Raw genomic sequence first — 20926 nt, 5'->3', positions numbered from 1 at the left:
AAAATGGAGAGCACAGATGAATGAGAGCAATTTTGTGGAGAAGCTAAGATACATGCAGAAATAACTGACAAAATATGAAAATAGCCATAAATGATAAAAACAAAATGCTATCTGGGCACTTGAAGTGGGCCTTAACAGACAAACATGATCTTGACAGGGAAAGTGGGTCAAATGAGCACGTCAGTGGCAAAAGCAATGGGAGCAAAAAGACGCCTGCAGGAAAATTCAGACTGGTTCTAGGGAAAGCAAGTTGCTTTTTGTTTGGGGTTGGGAGCATGAAGAGGAACAGCTGGAGAAGACTGGAAGTTTAGACTAAGGACAGATTGTAGAAAGCCTTGAATTTCAGGCTGAGTTTGGGCTTCACTTAATAGTCAAAATGGAGACACCAATGGTTACACAACATTGTGAATGTACTTAATGCCACTGAAGTGTAAACTTTAGAACTGTTAAAATGATAAATGGAGGACTTCCCTGGAGGTCCAGTGGTTAAGAATCTGCCTTCCTAATGCAGGGGACGTGGGTTCGATCCCATGTCGGGGAACTAAGATCCCACATGCCGTGGGGCAACTAAGTCCGCGCCGCAGCTACTGAGCCTGCGCCACAACTAGAGAGCCCATGTGCTGCAACTACTGAGCCTGCGCGCTCTAGAGCCTGTGCGCCACAACTAGAGAGAGGCCTGCACGCCACAACGAAGATCCTCCGTGCCGCAACTAAGACCCAATGCAGCCAAATAAATATTTTAAAAAAATGATAAATGGAATCACCAAAGGTTTTCTTTTTAAAATGCAGTCATTTTCTTTCCTTTTTTATTTTTTTGCGGTACGCAGGCCTCTCAATGTTGTGGCCTCTCCCGTTGTGGAGCAGAGGCTCCGGACGCGCAGGCTCAGCGGCCATGGCTCACGGGCCCAGCCGCTCCGCGGCATGTGGGATCTTCCGGCACCGGGGCACGCACCCGTGTCCCCTGCATCGGCAGGTGGACTCTCAACCACTGTGTCACCAGGGAAGCCCTGCAGTCATTTTCTTAAAAAAAAAAAGAGATATTTGTTAGTCATACTAAAGGACAGACTCAAACTTGCTTTCCAGAGTTGCTGCCCCAAACTAGATGTTACCATCTAGTTTATTCATACATTGACACTGTATTAAAGTTTTAGACCAAAACCCAGGCATGAATATATCATTAGTGCCGACTTGCAAAATAATACTTACAAGGGACCTTTAAACTTCAGAGGATAAGTTGGATACAGTGACCTCTTGCTGTCTTCCTCCCTTCCTTTTCCTGAATATAGTCCAAAAGATCAGTCATTGTAGATCTGCATTTTACAATATACCACTAGTAACAAGGCAGATTATTTTAGGTGAACATACATTTTTCTTAATTTTAATAGGCATTTATTTTAAAGGCATTACAATAAACATGACTTACAAATTATATTAGTATATAAACTTGACTGCTCTAACAGAGACCAAAAATGATAGTGTTTTAAACAGAACGGAAACATATTTCGCTCAGACATGGAAGTCCAGGTCAGTGGTCCACAGCTGGCAGAGCACTTCCATAGTCATCAGAGGCTCCGACTTCTTTACTTGGGCTCTGCCACCCTTTACACAAGTCTCCTATCTCATGGTTCAAGATGGCTGCTCCAGCTACAACATCATGTTCTCATTCCAGCCAGCAGGGAAGGGGAAAGAGAAGGGAAAAGTAGGACCCACCCTTTAACAGCACATTCAGAAGTAGCACAAATCATTTATGCTCACATACCATCGGTCCCAACTTAGTCACATATCCACAACCGGCTGCAAAGGACTCTGGGAAATACAATTTTTAGCAGGATAATCAACCACGCGCCAGCTAAATATTCTACATGAAGTTTCACTTTAAAGGAATTTAAGTTTAGAAATTTAGTCAATTGTAAAAAAAAATTAATATATAATACTATAGTTCCCATTCAGATAGGGCAAAACTTTGTGACAGTTTTACATGAATGACTGGAGTTTAGGAAACAGTGGTAGGTGATGTATTTTAATTAGTAACACTAAACATAGTGTTTGTTAGTTTTTCTAACACTAATGAGCAAGCATACATAATGGCAAACATACAGATGTAAAGTGAATATTAAATGTTACTTGTTCTCTACCAATGATTTTCAAACCATGACCGACCCAAGCATCCAGAGATGCTTCAGGAATTCAGCAAATGACTGATTTAAATATAAACATAAATACATATATACACACATAGATAATTATATATGTAAAATTATCTACAAAGCTACTATTAAAAAGACAGCAAGCCGAGTTCTTGGTCAACATGGCAAACTGAGCACACATTTATATCCTCTCCCTTCTAAGGACACCATTAAAATTACAGTGAGGGGGGGAAAAGGCATAATCCAATAAAGCAAAGAGAATAGGAGGAGGCCATCAGTGGTGAAGAGATTTAAATAAATTTCTGGAAAGCCTTGAGTGGATAGATGTACACGGACTAAAGAGAAGAGTTGCTTCCTGGAATATTGATGTGAGGGCCAGAGGAGGAGGCCCTGCCCAGCAGAACAGCAGAGGCTCTACCCAAAAGGAGGTGGGAGAGAGAGGGGCACCCACCAGGGCCTTAACTGTAGGTCTTTAACTTGAACAGTCAACCTTCTCATCTCATCCACCTCTAGAGGCACAATGACAGGCAGCCTGGCATTTACACCCATGTGATTACATCTTCCAGCCCCCAGGGTCAAGGGGAAAAAAAAAAAAAAGGTAGGTGGAGGCAGGGTGAAGTTTCTTCTCTAAAGAAATTGATTCGACTGCCTGGGGAGAACTATAACAATGAGTACTGTTCTCCACCAGAACAAACCCTAAGTCCAATACCAGCTGTCTGCAAGTTTGCCCTAAAGCAAAGCCAGCAAGTCAAAGCACTGTCTGCACTTTTGGGTTACGTGCGTTGAATTAACCACATGCACTATATTCATTCTCTCCTGAAATCTCACTAAAACAGCAGTAAAGAAATAAGAAAGCTGTAAATAGATAAGGACAAAGAATGAGAAAGGAGGCACCAGTAGATGAGAGATGTCAAACAATTTTTAGAAAGTGGACCAGGGGAGGCTAAGTAACTTACTATAAAGAGCAAGCAGAAACTTCAATGCCCACATAAGGGACTGCCTTCTAGATGTAGGCAACTGGTCCCTGAGAAGATCACAAGAATTAGAGGCACCACATACCACAACAGGTGGGGTTTAGGTGTGGGGCTAAACACAGGGGACTTTGATGGAAGGCTGTATAAGGAAGAGTTGACTGCACCCAAGTCTCTACCCTACCCACACCAAGAAACTCCCTTTCCCACCCCTTACTCTCATGGGATATTAGAGGTTTATTTTCAGGAGGAATAGAATTAGAAAGGTTCAGCCTTGGGGAGGGTGTTAGTAAGTTGCCAGACTGGAAACGAGGAAACTAAATAAAAGCCTGCCTATGGAACAGAGACCCATGCTCCCCTAACCAGCTTGCTTTTACTCATCTGGCTCTGAGTAAGCAGGCAGCCAAGTTTATAACCCTCAAGGCAGGAGACTTGAGGATTATAATTATTATTTTCAATCCTGACATTTGGGAGTCACTCATTGAGAAATCTAGCTCATGCCCCAAACACGCTCCAGTGGAGCTCTATCAATTAGATAGCTCCCCCCACCCCAGCTTCCAAATAGCTTTAGAGTGGCTCATCACTTAGTATGTCTGTACAGCCAAGGAGATGAAGGAGAGCCACACAAAAGGCAGAGACCAAAACAAACAAAGGAAACAGAGACAATGCTCAATGCAGAGAATGACACTATCCTCAGAGAGAAAAATGGAAGAACTTGTAGCTAGGAAACAAGAACAGAATGCTATTTAAAAGGGGGAAAAAAAAATCAGAGAACTGCTCTTGAAAATTAAAATGTGGTGGCCAAAATTTTAGCAAGAGAATCATCATCAAATGAAATTTTCATGGAAATCCAATACAAAATAGATTAAATGGTATTTTATTAGCACAAATGTATGTGTGGCTTCTGAGTAGCTGGGAGTCCCCACAAGGATGAAGGGCATGTACTCAAATCTCTCTCAGCGGCTGCTCCTGCTGTTCTGCTCTACTCATACTCTGAATCTTTCTTTGGGGTGTTATTCCCATTTTTCTGCCTAAGTCCACTGGAGCTCATGCTTCTTAATGCAGTAATACAAATAATATCTCTAAAGTGAAGATGTTTTCAGGGAATTCCCTGGCAGTCCAGTGGTTAGGACTCGGCACTTTCACTGCTGGGGCCTGGGTTCTATCCCTGGTCAGGGAACAAAGATCCCCCAAGCTGCATGGTATGGTCCAAAAAAAAAAAATAATAATAATAGTAAAGATATCTCACCAAACAGGAATTGGGTTTCAGGGTTGGCTGATTCAGTGGCTGGAAAGGGGACAGTGGCCCCTGTACTAATTGATTTCTTAAAAACCATGTGCATTTGTCACTTTCACTTTCTTAAAAATACTATTGGTGCTACAGAAAGAAAAAGATCAGACATACTGAAATGGGCACATGCCAGATACCACTGATGCATTAACTTGTGCTGCGCGATCAAGAAATTTTGTATAGGCCACCTGCCATGTCTGTGCATTTAAATACACTTCTTTTTAATGCATCATTGTTTACGAAGGTCAAGGCTCTGCCTTGGCCTTTTAAAATTCAAGCCTGTCCATTCTTGTACATTTATGCAAGGGACTACACCTCTACAGCACCCACTCTCTACGCTCAAATGTCCAGCAAGATCCAGGCATTTGTTCACATATTCTAATGAGTGAATGAATAACAAATTCAGAAGATACTATTTGTGATTCCACTTTGAAACAAACATTTCCTGCTAATCATCTTTCAGGTTTTTGGATTAAATTTAACTGGAGAGTATGCTGAGATTACAAGATGTTTTAAATTTTAAAAATAATTTATCGGGCTTCCCTGGTGGCGCAGTGGTTGAGAGTCCGCCTGCCGATGCAGGGGACGCGGGTTCGTGCCCCGGTCCGGGAGGATCCCACATGCCGCGGAGCGGCTGGGCCCGTGAGCCATGGCTGCTGAGCCTGCGCGTCCGGAGCCTGTGCTCTGCAACGGGAGAGGCCACAACAGTGAGAGGCCCGTGTACCGCAAAAAAAAAAAAAAAAAAAAAAAAAAAAAATTTATCATTATTTAGCTGTATCAGTCAGGATTTTTCTCAATACTATATAACCAAAATAAAACAAAGGAGTAAGTAGACTGTTGAGGCCTGACAAAGACTGCAAACGTCATCCATGACTCCCAATTTCACATATGTATCAAAATAGCTTCATCTTATCATTCACTATTTTTATGTGTAGTTGTTACAAATCTAAAACCTTGACATACATTTGTGCTAATAAAATGCCATTTTAATTATTTTACATTGGGATACCAAACATTTCATTTGACAAAATGACTCTTCTGCTAAAATGTTTCATTACCAACTGCCTACACTGTGCAAAATTAGGAAACATCAGATTATGTTACAAAATCAGAGTCTGAAAAGTAATCCATTTTTCCGGTGAAATAATAGATTTTGAAGGAGGGTAGTTGCCGGAGATGTTAAAATGGAAAGTTGATGGGGTTAATTTTACACAGCAAAATTTGTTAGGATCTATAAGGAAAGTGAGTCAAAGTATATATGGCTCCCTGAGTTAAATTAAAATGTAACTAATTTTCAAAGTTATGCATTTTATAAAAAAAAAATTAGTTCACTTATTTAAAACTTCAAAACAAAATTGGCTATCCAAATTACATATTTTATAATACTGCCATCTAAGTACTTCCTTTGTGAGATGTAGTAGAAAAACAGGATTCAGAGTCAAAAGATGAATTTGAGTTCTAGTACTCAGGAAAGAAATTCCTCATTCAGGTCATTACTATGATAGAATACAGCCACCTCACCAGAGTGGTGAGAGGAATGAAAGGAACAAATGGATAGTGCATGTGATGTAGCAAACTATTATAAAATGAGAGTTAATGTTTTATTTTTAGGTTATATTTCCCCATCTTGGACAACATCATGGTCTTGGTTTAATAGAGGTCCTAAATAAGCAATCAGCATAAAACTCTTCTGTAGGTATAAAGTAGTCATATCAATGTGAAGAGTCAACACTGAAACTCTTAAGTCTTTCTACATTATTCCAACGATGTTATGCTATTATGCAAAGGACATATGCTACTTATAAGTAAACAGATACAATCTCAATCTATTTTGACTGTTTCATCACAGTATGTCATTTTTCAGAAATGAAACGTGACAATGATGTATAGAGGCTTAAAAGATTTTCTACAAGTTTTTAATGTATTGTTTAAACTACACTATTAACAGTAAACTCTTACAAAGATGTTTTATGATTACATCATAACAAGCAATTGTTTACTGGGACAAAGAAGATATGCTAAAAGACAAATGAATTATGATAATTAAATATGCACAGCTTATTGATATCTTTCGTAAAACAAAAAGACTGGGATATATCCACTGAAGTTTAGGCATTCTGCCATCACTTCTGTTACCAACTGGAGTCAAAGTTTTAAAATTCCTGTGATCTTGAATGTCTTGTTAAGTGTTAGAGGGCTTTTGTTTTTCTTTTAGCCACCAGACTTTTCAGGAAAAATTCACCTATTTAGGAAAAATAAAAATACATTAATAGCAATTTAAAGTAAACTTCAGAATAATTATACTTCAGTGTTTCCCTTTAAAGAAGACTTTTGTATTTATTGGTGTTTTTCTCTTCTCAAATCTCAATGGCAATAATTTTCTAACCTCACATATCTTTGGTACTTTCCTCAACCATAATGCTTAGTCATTATTCTTTTTCTTTTAAAAGAGCTTTTTTTTCCATAAATTTATTTATTGTTCGTTTTTGGCTGCATTGTGTCTTTGTTGCTGCGCGCGGACTTTCTCTAGTTGTGGTGACCGGGGGCTACTCTTCGTTGTGGTGCGCGGGCTTCTCACTGCGGTGGCTTCTCTTGTTGTGAAGCACGGGCCCTAGGTGCGTGGGCTTTAGTACTCGCAGCATGCGGGCTCAGTAGTGTGGCGCACGGGCTTAGTTGCTCCACGGTATGTGGGATCTTCCCAGACCAGGGCTCAAACCTGCGTCCCCTGCATTGGCAGATGGATTCTTTTTTTTTTTAATTATTTATTTTATTTATTTATTTTTGGCTGTTTTGGGTCTTTGTGGCTGTGCGCAGGCTTTCTCTAGTTGCAGTGAATGGGGGGTACTCTTCATTGCGGTGCACCGGCTTCTCATTGTGGTGGCTTCTCTTGTTGTGGAGCACGGGCTCTAGGCACTCGGGCTTCAGGAATTGTGGCTCGCGGGCTCTGGAGCGCAGGCTCAGTAGTTGTGATGCATGGGCTTAGTTGCTCTGCAGCATGTGGGATCTTCCTGGACCAGGGCTTGAACCCGCATCCCCTGCATTGGGAGGCAGATTCTTAACCACTGCACCACCAGGGAAGCCCAGCGGGTGGATTCTTAACCACTGCACCACCAGGGAAGTCCCTAGTCATTATTCTTAAAAAACTTTTTCTATCACTACAATTTTTACCATTACTCTTTCTAGTAAAGAAATATTATAAAGGGTGACCCTATTGTATCTGTGGGCTGCTTCTGTGCATTTATTCCACTTCATGTACACCATCTATTCCTCATCACCGACAAAGTATTGCTGTTGGCACAATTCATTTCAGAGAGCGATTCTGCTACATTATTAGCCTGGATCTGATGTTTATAAAACAGACCTTGCTGCAGTTGAGCAGATTCATTTGATGGCATCTCTTTAGCTTATTCCCCTCTAGGGAAGCAAGAGCTCTCATTTATAATGGGCTTGCTTTCTCTCCACCCCCTAAGACGTGCCTATGCACTAAGTTAGCTGCTTAGAGGGGGCCCTTTCACTTTTCCGGTCATTAGGGTTCCATTTAGTCTATCACTGTTATAGCACGGCTCAAAGCTTATTGGCAGAGTTCAGCACTGCAGGCCCGACTTTATGAGGAGTCTGATGAACTTCTCTGCCATCTTAATACATGAGTAGAATTGTGATGATTGTATCTGTACACAATCACCAAGAATCCTAAGACTCATAATCTTGCCAAGTAATGGAGAGAATAATCCGTGCTGCCCCATGCCTCATCTAAATCTGGTAAGAGTAGAACCATATTATTAGATCCTAATCCATTATCTAAATCTAATACTTTCACCTTTTACTGGTAATTTTAAAGGAATTAAAGTTTATAACTCACTTCCTCATAATTGTTAGAAATTTTCCTTACCAAAAACAAACAAAACAAAACAAAAAACAAACAAAAAAACCCAAACCAACAAAATAAAAAGTCCTTTCAAATGACATTATTCTACTTTGACCACCCTGGAAGCTGATGTTGGTCCTATCCTTTATATATAATCTTAGCTTGCCAATAGTGCTCCTTAAAGAATAAATCACTTATCATTATTGGTTTCCAAAATTCCCACATCCTGTCAGTCAGTGTTGAATCAAATTCTTGGGTTTTATAACTAAGATAAGCTGTTGTTAGTTCATTAAAATGTCTTCAGTTTCTTTACAGGAACACACTGAATATTACTAACATCAGAACATTAATTTTTACAAATAGAATTTATGCCTAATTTTAACACATCTAGGATTTAGACTCCACTATGTAAGTCATTTAAAAGATCATTAATAGTATAACATGGTTTGGACATACCCAAAAAACAACTAGCTGTTTATTCTTGTAATGGCCATTACCACATGACTTTATCTCTTGAAAAAGGCTTTTAGGACTTCCCTGGTGGCACGGCGGTTAAGAATCCGCCTGCCAATGCAGGGGACACGGGTTTGATCCCTGGTCCAGGAAGATCCCACATGCTGTGGAGCAACTAAGCCCATGCTCCACAGCTACTAAGCCTGTGCTCTAGAGCCCGTGAGCCACAACTGCTGAGCCCGCGTGCCACAACTACTGAAGCCTGTGCGCCTAGAGCCTGTGCTCCGCTACAAGAGAAGCCACCGTAATTAGAAGGCTGTGCACTGCAATGAAGAGTAGCCTCCGCTCGCCAGAACTAGAGAAAGCCCGTGTGCAGCGATGAAGACCCAATGCAGCCAAAAATGAATAAATAAATTAAAAAAAGAAAAAAAGAAACTGGCTTTTATTTTTATAAGTCAGCTCAAGCTACTGATCAAAATAAGAGCCGAAATTACAGAGGTAAAAAAATTGCATTGTAGGACTTCCCTGGTGGCGCAGAGTGGTTAAGAATCTTCCTGCCAATGCAGGGGACAGGGTTCAATCCCTAGTCGGGGAAGATCCCACATGCTGCGGAGCAACTAAGCCCGTGCGCCACAACTACTGAGCCTGTGCTCTAGAGCCCGTGTGCCACAACTACTGAAGCCTGTGCACCTAGAGCCTGTGCTCCGCAACAAGAGAAGGCACAGCAGTAAGAAGCCCATGCACCGCAAGGAAGAGTAGCCTCCACTCGCCGCAACTAGAGAAAGCCCGTGTGCAGCAACAAAGACCCAATGCAGCCAAAAGTAAATAAATAAATTAATAAGTTAAAATAAATAATTGCACTGTAGATAATAAAATTACACTAAACATTTCCATAGGGAAAATAACCTTATGGATTTTTTTTCCTGTTGCTTCTGGGAGGAAAAACACAAAGATATTAATGCAAGCAGCAATGTTGTCAAATAGATACTTACCCTTACGGAGCAAAGTTCCTAAAGATATTTCAGGAAAAAAAAAATTTTTTTCTTCCCCACAAAAGACAACCACAGCTATTATTATTTTAATGTGGAAAATTACAGACTAAATAGAACCATGCTCTGCAGTCTAACTTACCTGCTTTATATGAAGAACGCACCAGAGGGCCACTTGCAGTATAATGAAATCCAAGTTCATTTCCTACTTTTTCCCAGTATTTGAACTTTTCAGGAGTAATGTATTCTTCAACCTAGATTTAAAGAATTAATTCTAGATTCTAGAATTTTCATAAATCATTTCGGTTCTATACAAAAATCTACTTGTTGGCTACTCGGTCAGAACGTAATTATAGTGAAATTAGAGAAGAGGGGAAACATATCAATTTGGAATTATATTAGCTATTCCAAAAGGGAAAGAAAATGAGACTATTTGTAGAGATTATATATCTGTATCATTCCTTTATTGACCAACAGGTACAATCAAAAATTAGTCACACCTATTTCTATAAGATTCCTGACAGAAAAAAAAAAAAAGATTCCTGAGGACAAGACTGTGTTACTAATCTTGTATCTTCTGCTCGGCACTGTGTATGGCACATGGTCACTACTCAAGAAATGTTTTTTGAATGAATGAATAAATGTCCAATATAGAAATAGGGAGACCTACTTTTCTTTCTTACTTCACCTCTGGCTCTCATATAATTCTAAAACAAATCACAAGATCACCAAGTGTGAATGAACACAACTTTCCAACTTAAAAATTTTTTTCCTGTAGGTCACTTAAGTTATACAATTTGGGGGGCAGCAAATAAATGCCAGTGTAGCTGCTTTATGCAGATAATAAAATGGAAACTGGAACATAGAAATATCCACGGAACACTACACTAAAAAGCCAGCAGCTTCTTAATTTTACCTAAAGAAAATAAAGATTTAATTCAGATTACCATTAAACATTTGGCAATTTATGGTAGTTGTACCTTAAGGTGGCGCTTTGTTGGCTGCATATATTGTCCTAAGGTCAAACAGTCCACATCTGCTTCACGAAGTACTACAGGAAAAAAAGCACACGTTACATAAGCAGATGTTTTTACAATGCTAACTGTATGCATTGTTGTAAAGAGCAGCTTTTAATTATTATTTGAACTTATTACTCTTTGAACCAATAAATAACTGTAAGTTGGCCAAGGATCTTCAGGTAAAATAAAAGCTTTCATATTTTAAAATTTAAGAAGCGCAAGAATCACAAAGCAAATGGATTTAATGGACTAAGGTTCAGCGAAGTCCAAAGCACACCATGTTGTGTAACAATTCTATAAGTAAGCACTTCCTCAAAGCCTGAATTCATCCTAGTCATCTTTGGATTGTCAGTGCTTGACAGAGCTCCTGGTACGTGGCTGGACTCAGAAACTGTCTAATGAGTGAATAAGTGGACAAAATCATGTTTTTAGTTGATGAAAGGGTAAGAAATAAAATGGGATGCAAATTTCATATCCTGAGCATCCTGTACCTCATTCCATAAAGTTTTAAGAAAACATACTTCCTTTCCTGCTGTTTACAACACATACTATACATATGTTCTCACTGGCACTTTCACTGAGACTATGGAGAAAGCATAACAGGTCCTTCAAAGTGGGACTCCTGCTATTACTCAAATTAAATGGAAAAGAGTTTTCATTTTCAATTTATTTACCTTTCATCATTGCATATACTTGCTCGTCATTCTCACCTAAACCCAACATTATAGATGTTTTAGAAATAACATCAGGTCGAACTTCCTTGGCATGTTTCAGTATGCGTAGAGACTGGTCAAAATTGGCCCGGGGATCACGAACCTTCCTTGAAAACAGCAAAGCTGTTGTCAGCATGAATAACCACAAGCTCAACTAAGTACATAATTATGCAAGCAACGTGAAAGACCAGAAAAGTACATTCTGGACATCATGCTACATCATATGGTTCAATGGTAACATTTTTGCACAAATGTCTAAGTGCTACTTTAGGAAAGAAAATCAGGCTTCACTAGGCCCCCAACTCTGTTGACTTTTCAGGCCTTTCAAGCCTGGGGCAGAGAAAATGAGAATGGAAGTAATGAATGAAATAGTTCATTTTATGAATTACTCATTGAGAAACCAGGATTCCGAAGCTGAGAATAAGTGATTAGAAGAGTAGTCAAGAGAGAAGGGGAAAAAAGTGGAAGAAAATCTTGATACTGAACAAAGAAAAAACCATTTAACCTGAACCATTTCAGAGGAATGAAACTTTTATGTTCATTTCTAAAGACTAAGCTGCCCTCTGCTGGTAAGTATATAGCTTGACATCTCTTAAGTAAAATAATACATGATTCTGGAATTTTCACTGCAAAGGATAATGTTTTTTATTATTTTAAAAAATTAATTAATTAATTTAATTTTTGGCTGTGTTGGGTCTTAGTTGCTGTGCGTGGGCTTTCTCTAGTTGTGGTGAGTGGGGGATACTCTGTTGCGGTGCACTGCCTTCTCATTGCAGTGGCTTCTCTTGTTGCGGGGCACGGGCTCTAGAGCACAGGCTCAGTAGTTGTGGCGCACGGGCTTAGTTGCTCCACAGCCATGTCGTATCTTCTGGGACCAGGTCTTGAACACGTGTCCCCTGCATTGGTAGCTGGATTCTTAACCACTGTACCACCAGGAAGTCCCAGATAATGTTTTTAAAATGAAAACAGAGAAACTGGCACCCACTGGTGGTGGTATCATGAGATATGACAGGGTTGGAACAGGCTGTGTGCTAGACTTCAACAGGGGCCAAACCAACATGGCTTAAATGGATAAGGCCCAAAGGACACAAAGTTGGTGATGTTAAATCAGCCTTCATTTGAATTCTAATGTACCTTTATTCTGTGTAATTGATTTGTTGTTATGGTTGTTATTTTTAATCAGAGACCAGTTCACAGGGAAGAGAGGAAACAAATTAATAAATTTTAAAATAATCACAGAGACTTCTCTGGTGGCCCAGTGGGTAGGACTCCATGCTCCCAATGCAGGGGGCCCAAGTTTGATCCCTGGTTGGGGAACTAGATCCCACATGCATGACACAATGAAGATCCCTCATGCAGCAACTAAGACCAGGTACAGCCAAGATAAATAAATAAATAAATATTAAAACACACACACATACACACACACAATTGATAATAAGGAAATTACTTTTTGGAAGTTATTTCTCCACTGAATTCAAGTCATGCTCCCTAATATATTTATGATTTAGTGGAAATCTTGGTTATTGTTTATCCTACTTCTTTCTTTAACACAGAATAATGTGTAGAACCTAATAAAATCACTATCAAATGCTTTACTAAAATAATGAAAATGAATTATTAATCTTGCCCCAAATTTTTCATTTTTCTGAAATATGAATGTACTTATTGATGTAGAATAACAATCTGTAATTATTCCTAACTACTAAAATCATTAGGAAGAGTAAGACAGCATAGTATCTACTTTTTAAAAGAGATCTGAAATACACCTGAGTGTACTAGGTTTTTCTTCAGCATCATTTACTGCATATATTATTGCCAAGTGGATGGTAAAAAGTCTTTTTTTAGAACTACAATCAAAGCAATTGCTCAAGTAAGTTTTTCTTCTTGAAAACTGTTTTTTGAAAAAAAACAGCTCGTTGGTACCTGCAATGATACTTTACCAAAAAAAAAAAAAAAGAAAGAAAAAAAAGATGCTCATTATGTGTGTGTGTACCAAAACATATACACACATGTATAAATATATAAGTATATATACTGCACTTAGATGTTAGTAATTGATACTACTAGGTGGAAATATTATGGGTGATGTTTACATTCTTTTTGTTGGCTACATTTTTAAATTTTTCTGCAATAGACGTATGTTGTTTTTGTTTAAAAACAGAGTTCACTTTATAAAAGCGAATTACGAAGTTCTCCCCTGAAACAAGTGAGAAAATGTAGCAGATTCTGACCCTCCAAACTTCCCAACATTACTCTGTATATGAAATCACCTTTGTAATTCTGGAACTGTTTCTACATTATGTGCATACACATCTAATCCTGACAGAGCAACTTTTTCTATTGCTTTAAGATCTCCTCGGAAATCAGGGGTGAGACATTCCACAAGGATTTTCGGATTCCTAGGGTGAAAAAGAGATAAGTATCAAACTGAGGAAAAGAATTGACATAACTGTTGCTCAAAATAGAAGCCACCAGTACTCATTCAGTATCAGTTTCAACACGGTAAGCTTTAGAACCTTGCCAAGAATAGCATGAACACACAAATGTTTATATATGAACTGTTAAATGAAAAACAAACAAAAAACCCCCCAAAAAACCAATCAAACCTAAAACATCAAATAATGTGCACACTGTGGTTAAAACACATATGCATGTAAATAATGATCAGAATAAATTTTGGTAAATTTTGGGATTATATAGAATTTTAAACTTTATTAAGTAGGTATTAAAAATTGTTTAAAGGAATTAAAATACAAATATAAAACATTAAATATAAAATAACCTTTGTATTTTTTTAGAAAATAAATTGGGATATCTCTTATGTGAATGCAAATATTAATTCCTTTAATTCTGCATTCTTTTAAAATTCATGAATAGTGCCCTCCTCGCATCCTCTAGACAAATATTTCACAAGTGCTCTGACCTTTAAAAACTATCTTCTGAGTTGCTGAGTCATGAGCTTTGCTTAAATGAAATACAAGCTAAACATTAATCTTCCTATTTATATTCTGGCTATATTTATGCATTCAAGCATTAAAATATGAACTAGGTCATAAAGCTGTTCCCTTTGACAAGTAGTAGAAATGACTGGGAAACTAAAACTTTTTCACAAACCCAACTGCAAAGGTTTTTTTGGAGCTGTTTCATGCGAGAACAGATGTAGAAAGGACCACATACACACCCTCCCATGGATACAAGAGATGTTCAAAGAACACATCTTGTAACTCACTGTTTTTTTAACTGCAAGTTGAGACTCATTAGTAGTTTGTCAGATCAATTTTGTGGGTGGCAAACAAAACTTTTTTTAAATGAACTATAAAAAAATAAAATAGAAAATATTGGGGGAATCACTGAAAAAACATTTACTGAGGGTGCTAGACTAGTACTGAGCTGTAGAAAATAAGCATAGGACTTTCCTGGTGGTGCAGTGGTTAAGAATCTGCCTGCCAATGCAGGGGACATGGGTTCGAGCCCTGGTGCAGGAAGATTCCACATGCCGTGGAGCAACTAAGCCCATGCACCACAACTACTGAGCCTGCACTCCATAGAGTCCGCAAGCCACAACTACTGAAGCCCGCGCACCTAGAGCCCGTGCTACACAACAAGAGGAGCCACCGCAATGAGAAGCCCACGCAGCACAATGAAGAGTAGCCCCCGCTCGCCACAACTAGAGAAAGCCCGCGCAGCAATGAAGACCCAATGCAGCCAAAAATAAATAAATTAATTAAAAAAAAAACAAACTCCTTTTTAAATGCTTTTTAAATACATAGAATTTACATGTTAATAAAATGTGAGTTATGGGTAAAATTCCCAGGGCATATCAATAGTGATAAAATTTATATCATGATTACATATTTTAACAATGTGGGAGTTTATCTCATCCTAACTTCTTCTAGATGATGGTTTATTTAAATCAGTGCTAGGAAGATTAGTTTTATACTTCTCATAAAATTACTCAAAGTTTAGACTGATACTCAAATATGAAGGAGGGGCTCTATGGACTAAAGGTCCATGAATAAGTTTGTGTCCCTACATCCCTAAAATTTCTGCGAATATGTATCTGTATGTTTGAATACCACTTTTCTGGAGAAAAGACCACATAATTTCCAGCAGATTATGAGACAGGTTTATAATCCCCACAAAAGGTTAATAACCACTGCTTTAAGGTAAAGACCTAAAATAAACTGAATTTACATGGATCAAAAGTCCTTAAATTACACAAGCAAATACAAAAACAAGTAAGTACCTTTCCTTTAAGTAAGACACAGTCTTTGCAAAGTGCTCAGCTCCTCCATCAGGCAGATCTAGAAACAAAAGAGTCCATTGCTTAAGATGATGTCATAACTTGATAAGAGCCAATTTCTGGAAGAGGTAATGACGATGCACTAACCGTCTCGATCCACAGACGTCAGGACTACATAATCCAGACCCCACTCTGCAATTGCCTTTGCAGTACTGTAGGGCTCATTGGCATCCAGTGGAGGTGGATTTCTTGCAGTCTTAACAGAACAAAATCTACAACCTCTTGTACATGTGTCACCCATCAACTAGAATAGAGATGTTACAATTTAAATCAAATAAACAGATGACTTAGAGAATGTAATGTTTAGGGAATAAAACTGCAATGAATGTATAAACTTTGATTCTGTTTTTAAGAAATTTAAAACATTCAAAGCTAAACAATACAGTTAAGGAATACAAACATATATGGTAAAACTAAAGAAAAAGAAAGGCAAGGGATAAAACCAGAGATTTCCATTATGGAGTATTCAGAATCACTCCTTCCTTCAAGAATTGACATTGCATAACTTAGATAAACTCTCTGGTTGGCTCTGTATTATTCCAGAAGGAGCTCTATCTCATAAGAAGCCCCAGCTCCTCGTCTAAATAGTCTCTTGCTGATATAACTCAACAGTTTATCAGACATTCCCCAGACAAGTATGAACTTTCAGTTGCACATAATTTATATTTAACCCAATACTTCAATCTCCAAACTCCTCTGTATAAATAATATGGTAGATTGCATTGTTAATCCCATTTCTTACTCTATCATATTAAGATTATACATCTCACCCACTGCCATGTAACTTGCAGGACCTGCCTACTTGGGGAGGAAGTTATGTCTCTACTCCCACTCATGCTTGGCTTGAGTGGCTTATTTTGGCCAATAGAATGATAGCAGCCATGATAAAGCAGAAACCTCAAATGTGCATGGATGGCTTGCCCTCTTGTGCTCCTTCCATCCTCCATAATAAGAATATGCCTTGGAGAGCCACCGGTCCATGAATAAAGCTCTCTAGAGCAGACCTGAATCCAACCTACTTCCTACAGTCCAGCTTAGCCCAGTCAAGAACAGATGAACACAGGCCAACTGAAAGTCCCATGAGGGAGAAAAATAAATGCTTATTATTTAAGGGGCAAAATGAATAACAAGTTAAACCAACATGAAGAACATTTCCAAAAATTAATAGAAGAGATATGTCAAGGCAGCACATGATTAACCATCAGGTAGATGGAAGAATCAATAACAGACTTATTCAGAGAAGGGTGAGATCATAACAGGCTGGATTATTCTGTCGGGTTTTTTCCCACATTTCTCATAAACTCATATGTAACAAGAAATCTGATCAGAGATTCATAATGTACATTTGTAGGAGAAAGACACAAAACATTTCCTTTCAGTCTCTAGACTTTAGAATTTGAGGCTGGGCTTACCATGATTGTGGCAGTGGCAGTGGCATGTTCTCCGCCCCCCCAACACTCTCCAATATTGGGACATCGAGCTTCCTCACACACCTGTGGGTAAAAGGGAACTGAATACGGTCAGGTTGAAAAAACTTACCAACTGAGCAAATTAGTCAACAGGCATGTTTACACTATCCATTCTTCACAGCATATTTATGGAGAAATTCACTATTCAAAAATGCTGTTGAAACTGTCGAAGTATATAGATATTAGGATTCCATTTTTAAATTAAAAACTATATGAAGGGGGCTTCCCTGGTGGCGCAGTGGTTAAGAATCCGCCTGCCAATGCGGGGGACACGGGTTCGAGCCCTGGTCTGGGAAGATCCCACATGCAGCGGAGCAACTAAGCCCGTGCGCCACAACCACTGAGCCCGGGCGCCTAGAGCCCCGAACCCCGCCACTGCAATGAGAAGCCTGTGCACCGCAACGAAGAGTAGCACCCGCTCGCCACAAGTAGAGAAAGCCCACACGTAGAAACGGAGACCCAACGCAGCCAAAAATAAATAAGTAAATTTTTAAAAAACAAAAACAACCAAAAAAACCTATATGAATGTATATATTTTACATGTGCAAATAAAAAGCCCTGCAAGGGTATATGTTGAACAGTTAAAGTGGTATAACAGTTAAACATTTGAGATTGCACATAGGATGCTTCACATTTAATATACCCTTTCCAACAAGCATGTACTTAATTTGTAATATAAAACACACAAAAACCCTCATTCCCGAAACTGCAGAAAAAAAATTTTTTTTGTTTGTACTGTTAAATGAAAGGTTAAAAAATACAATTACTTTTTGTTTCTTTTGCAGGGAAAATAATCTTTAAATATTTCCATTACTGAGAGTAATGTATCACTAAACATCTTTATTTACTTTCCTTGCTATTTTTGATATGTATTTTATTAATTTTTAAGTTACATATATATGGAAAAATTATGGCTTCTGGTAAAGAGGGATATTTAACCCTCTGATAACTTACTGTATGAAGATTTAAATTCCGCAATGTATTTTTCAGTTTATTGTAATTTTTCCCCATGGGAATCTCTGTCTTTAGCCATGGAGGTAGTCTTAACCTGAGGAAAGCCAAATATAACTATACATTAACAAGTATGTTCCCAAATAATCACACAGCTTTGAAGTTACTCTGCTCTATTACAATTCCTAGTTAGGAATTTTCCCCCCATAATCCTGGATTAACTCTTTTAATTTCTCCCATAGGAGTAATAACAGAGAATGAAATTTAGATTTGCTCAAACCACTTTAGAAAACACCTATAACTGTGTCTAGCAGGGCACTGTGCTCATGTCTACTTTTGCAAAGGCACAGAGTAACACCAACCCAATAAAAAAATGAAGAAGCTTTTGAACATTTCATTCCCTAAAAAATAATACTGACAAAAAGTTCTATATTTGTTCAGATTAAGGAGAGACCCCCCACAAGTGGACTTTCTGCTCTACATTCCAGATTTTGATAGTTATTAAGTGGAAAAAAATCTAAAATTTGGAGTGAAGACTACATTTCCTCAGGTTCCCTTTGACTTCCACCCACCTGTGATCTATAAGTTGCTAGGTAAAGTATCTCCCAATACAATTTGCTCTCTGCACTAAATTCCCTTACAATTCTTTTAAACTAAGGCATGCTATCCATAGATCATATGTACATTGACTAGGCGAAGCAACAAGTTAGATCACCGACACCCAGTAACAATGAAAAACTTATTAAAGTTTAATAGACTAGTAACAAGGTGATAATCTTTGCTCTCTGAAGAAATTTGTTGCTGGGTGGAAAATGGGAGATGGTGGTGTAGGATGGCTAAGTCCTAGGAAGGCTGAAGAAAAACTGTCAGAGGGCAGAGAGAAAAGAAATAGATTCCAACAATCTCACCTATTCTATGTTTGTTATCACTTCTTTCTAATGATGTTTAGCTAAATTTAACAAGCTGATTAAAAATATACCCTAGGGCTTGGTTATATCTGAAAATGATGCACTATGAAGAAATGGGACATTAAAATTACCTCAAAATTTCAATTACCTTTCTCCTTTCTGGCGTTTTAAGTCTCCTTTATATTCGTCCCAGGTGCTCTTGTCTGCTAGATCACCAGATACAAAATCTTGAAGGTCTGGTCCATTCTGCAAAAATTTCTTTTTTTTATCTGGCAAGGAACTTACTTCTCTGACTGGACTGCATAAATATCTTCCAAATACCTAAACAAAGGGTTCATTATGACATTTATTTAGTGGGGTTTGGAATAACTTAGTTTTAACCTATTTTAATACCTAAAAGTAAGGGTAAAGCCCAGAGAACTGATTCAGAAATTATGTCAAACTATTTACAAGCTCTGTGTAGGAGCTGAGAATCTAAGATTAAGGAGGACCCAAGGGGAACAAACCAAACCTAAAGGAGAATGGGAGCTGACCATTTCCTGCTGGATTTAGAATAGATTTGGAAACCATTGGAACTGGCTAACATGCCACACTTTTCATGTAACCCATTTAGGTACTAAAAGTCTGTTTTTCAAGTTTAAATTGCAATAAGGGAGAAGACGCTACAGCTTTGAATTTTCTATTCCTGACTTGAGTCAAGGACGTTTAAATGAAATTTGAAGTAAATCTCTCTGCTTTGGACTTTGGATAAGCATATGTGTTAAAACGTAGAAGTGCTCAACTAGTTTCACAGAACTTGAAGAAGGGAAACCAAACCTAATGTTTTAATTTTCTAGGTTACATTCTGTGTTTAAAGGAAGTCACTCAGTATGTATTTGACCATAAGAAGCCATTGGCTTCTAGATCTGAACACACACGGACAAGACAGCCAAAACACTATAAAATTCAAGTCAGTACTTATAAACCAAAAGAACCTTCAAGAATTAAAAAAAAAAAATACAGTGCCTATTAATGCTGCACGATTGCTATTGTACTTGCCCAGGTCTCCCACTCGAGTCTAGAGCATAGATTTGGGTTCTAATTGCCCAAACTGGTGTCTAGTACACAAGAGCTCAACACAAAGCAGTAATCTGGAGTGCTCACCGCAGTGGTCCTATAACGCTACAATAAATACAGAGTACAAATCACTGATACGCAGAAAAAAAGCTCTCAGCGCCAGCCAGAGAGACCTACAAACAAACCAGTACCAGAGACTTAACCTCGCTGGGGTGTCGGAAGAATTAAATGAGATACCACAAGAAAAATGTTTAGAACAGTACGTGGCTCGAAGTAAACACTCAGTAAGTGCTGGCATTATTGGGCGCTCTAAAGGGATGGGAGCCCCCTCCCGCCCACGCCCGCACCCTGCTCGCCCCGCAGCTCACCCGGGGGCCCACGGTGCGGACCGCGCCCCCGCAGCGTAGAGACATCTCTCTCTTTTTTTTCTAGCAGGGCCGAGCGATCACTAATTCCCGGGAAAAAAAGATGGAAAAACCGTCACTCGATTTATGACCGACAATCTGAGCCACACCTGACCCTGTGAAACCTGCGCTGCTCCGCGATTGGCTGCTTTAGCCTAGTAGCGTCGCGCGCTTATGACGCAATACGCAGTACCCCTACGGCCTATAAGAACGTGATGACGAAAGACGCTCTCCCTTTGCCGCATCTACTGCGAGGTGAGGTTGGTTAATGTGATCGGTGGGCCTTGGGAATCTGAAGCCATCGGCTCGGGGAAAGCCAGCGGAGCCAGTCTGGCCCTCGGAAGCCCTATTTTGGTTGTCTCCCCAGGCGGCGAACGCCGTATG

General features: G+C 38.9%; 1 protein-coding gene across 1 annotated transcript; it reads right to left on the bottom strand.

Moving 5' to 3' along the window:
- Nucleotides 1-5164: 5164 nt before the first annotated feature.
- On the bottom strand, nt 5165-20634 carry LIAS (lipoic acid synthetase). The gene is made up of 11 exons (XM_082838843.1): nt 20507-20634; nt 19231-19403; nt 18178-18271; nt 17167-17247; nt 15842-15998; nt 15698-15755; nt 13722-13850; nt 11410-11555; nt 10697-10767; nt 9859-9970; nt 5165-6651 (listed from the first exon to the last, which is right to left on the bottom strand). The coding sequence occupies exons 1-11, from the start codon at nt 20549-20551 to the stop codon at nt 6599-6601; spliced, it is 1119 nt and encodes a 372-aa protein (XP_082694969.1). The 5' UTR covers nt 20552-20634; the 3' UTR covers nt 5165-6598.
- Nucleotides 20635-20926: the final 292 nt, after the last annotated feature.

This window comes from Leucopleurus acutus (genome assembly GCF_964270905.1).
Source record: "Leucopleurus acutus genome assembly, chromosome: 4".
Lineage (NCBI taxonomy): Eukaryota > Metazoa > Chordata > Mammalia > Artiodactyla > Delphinidae > Leucopleurus > Leucopleurus acutus.
This window is presented reverse-complemented; position numbering and strand designations above follow the sequence as displayed.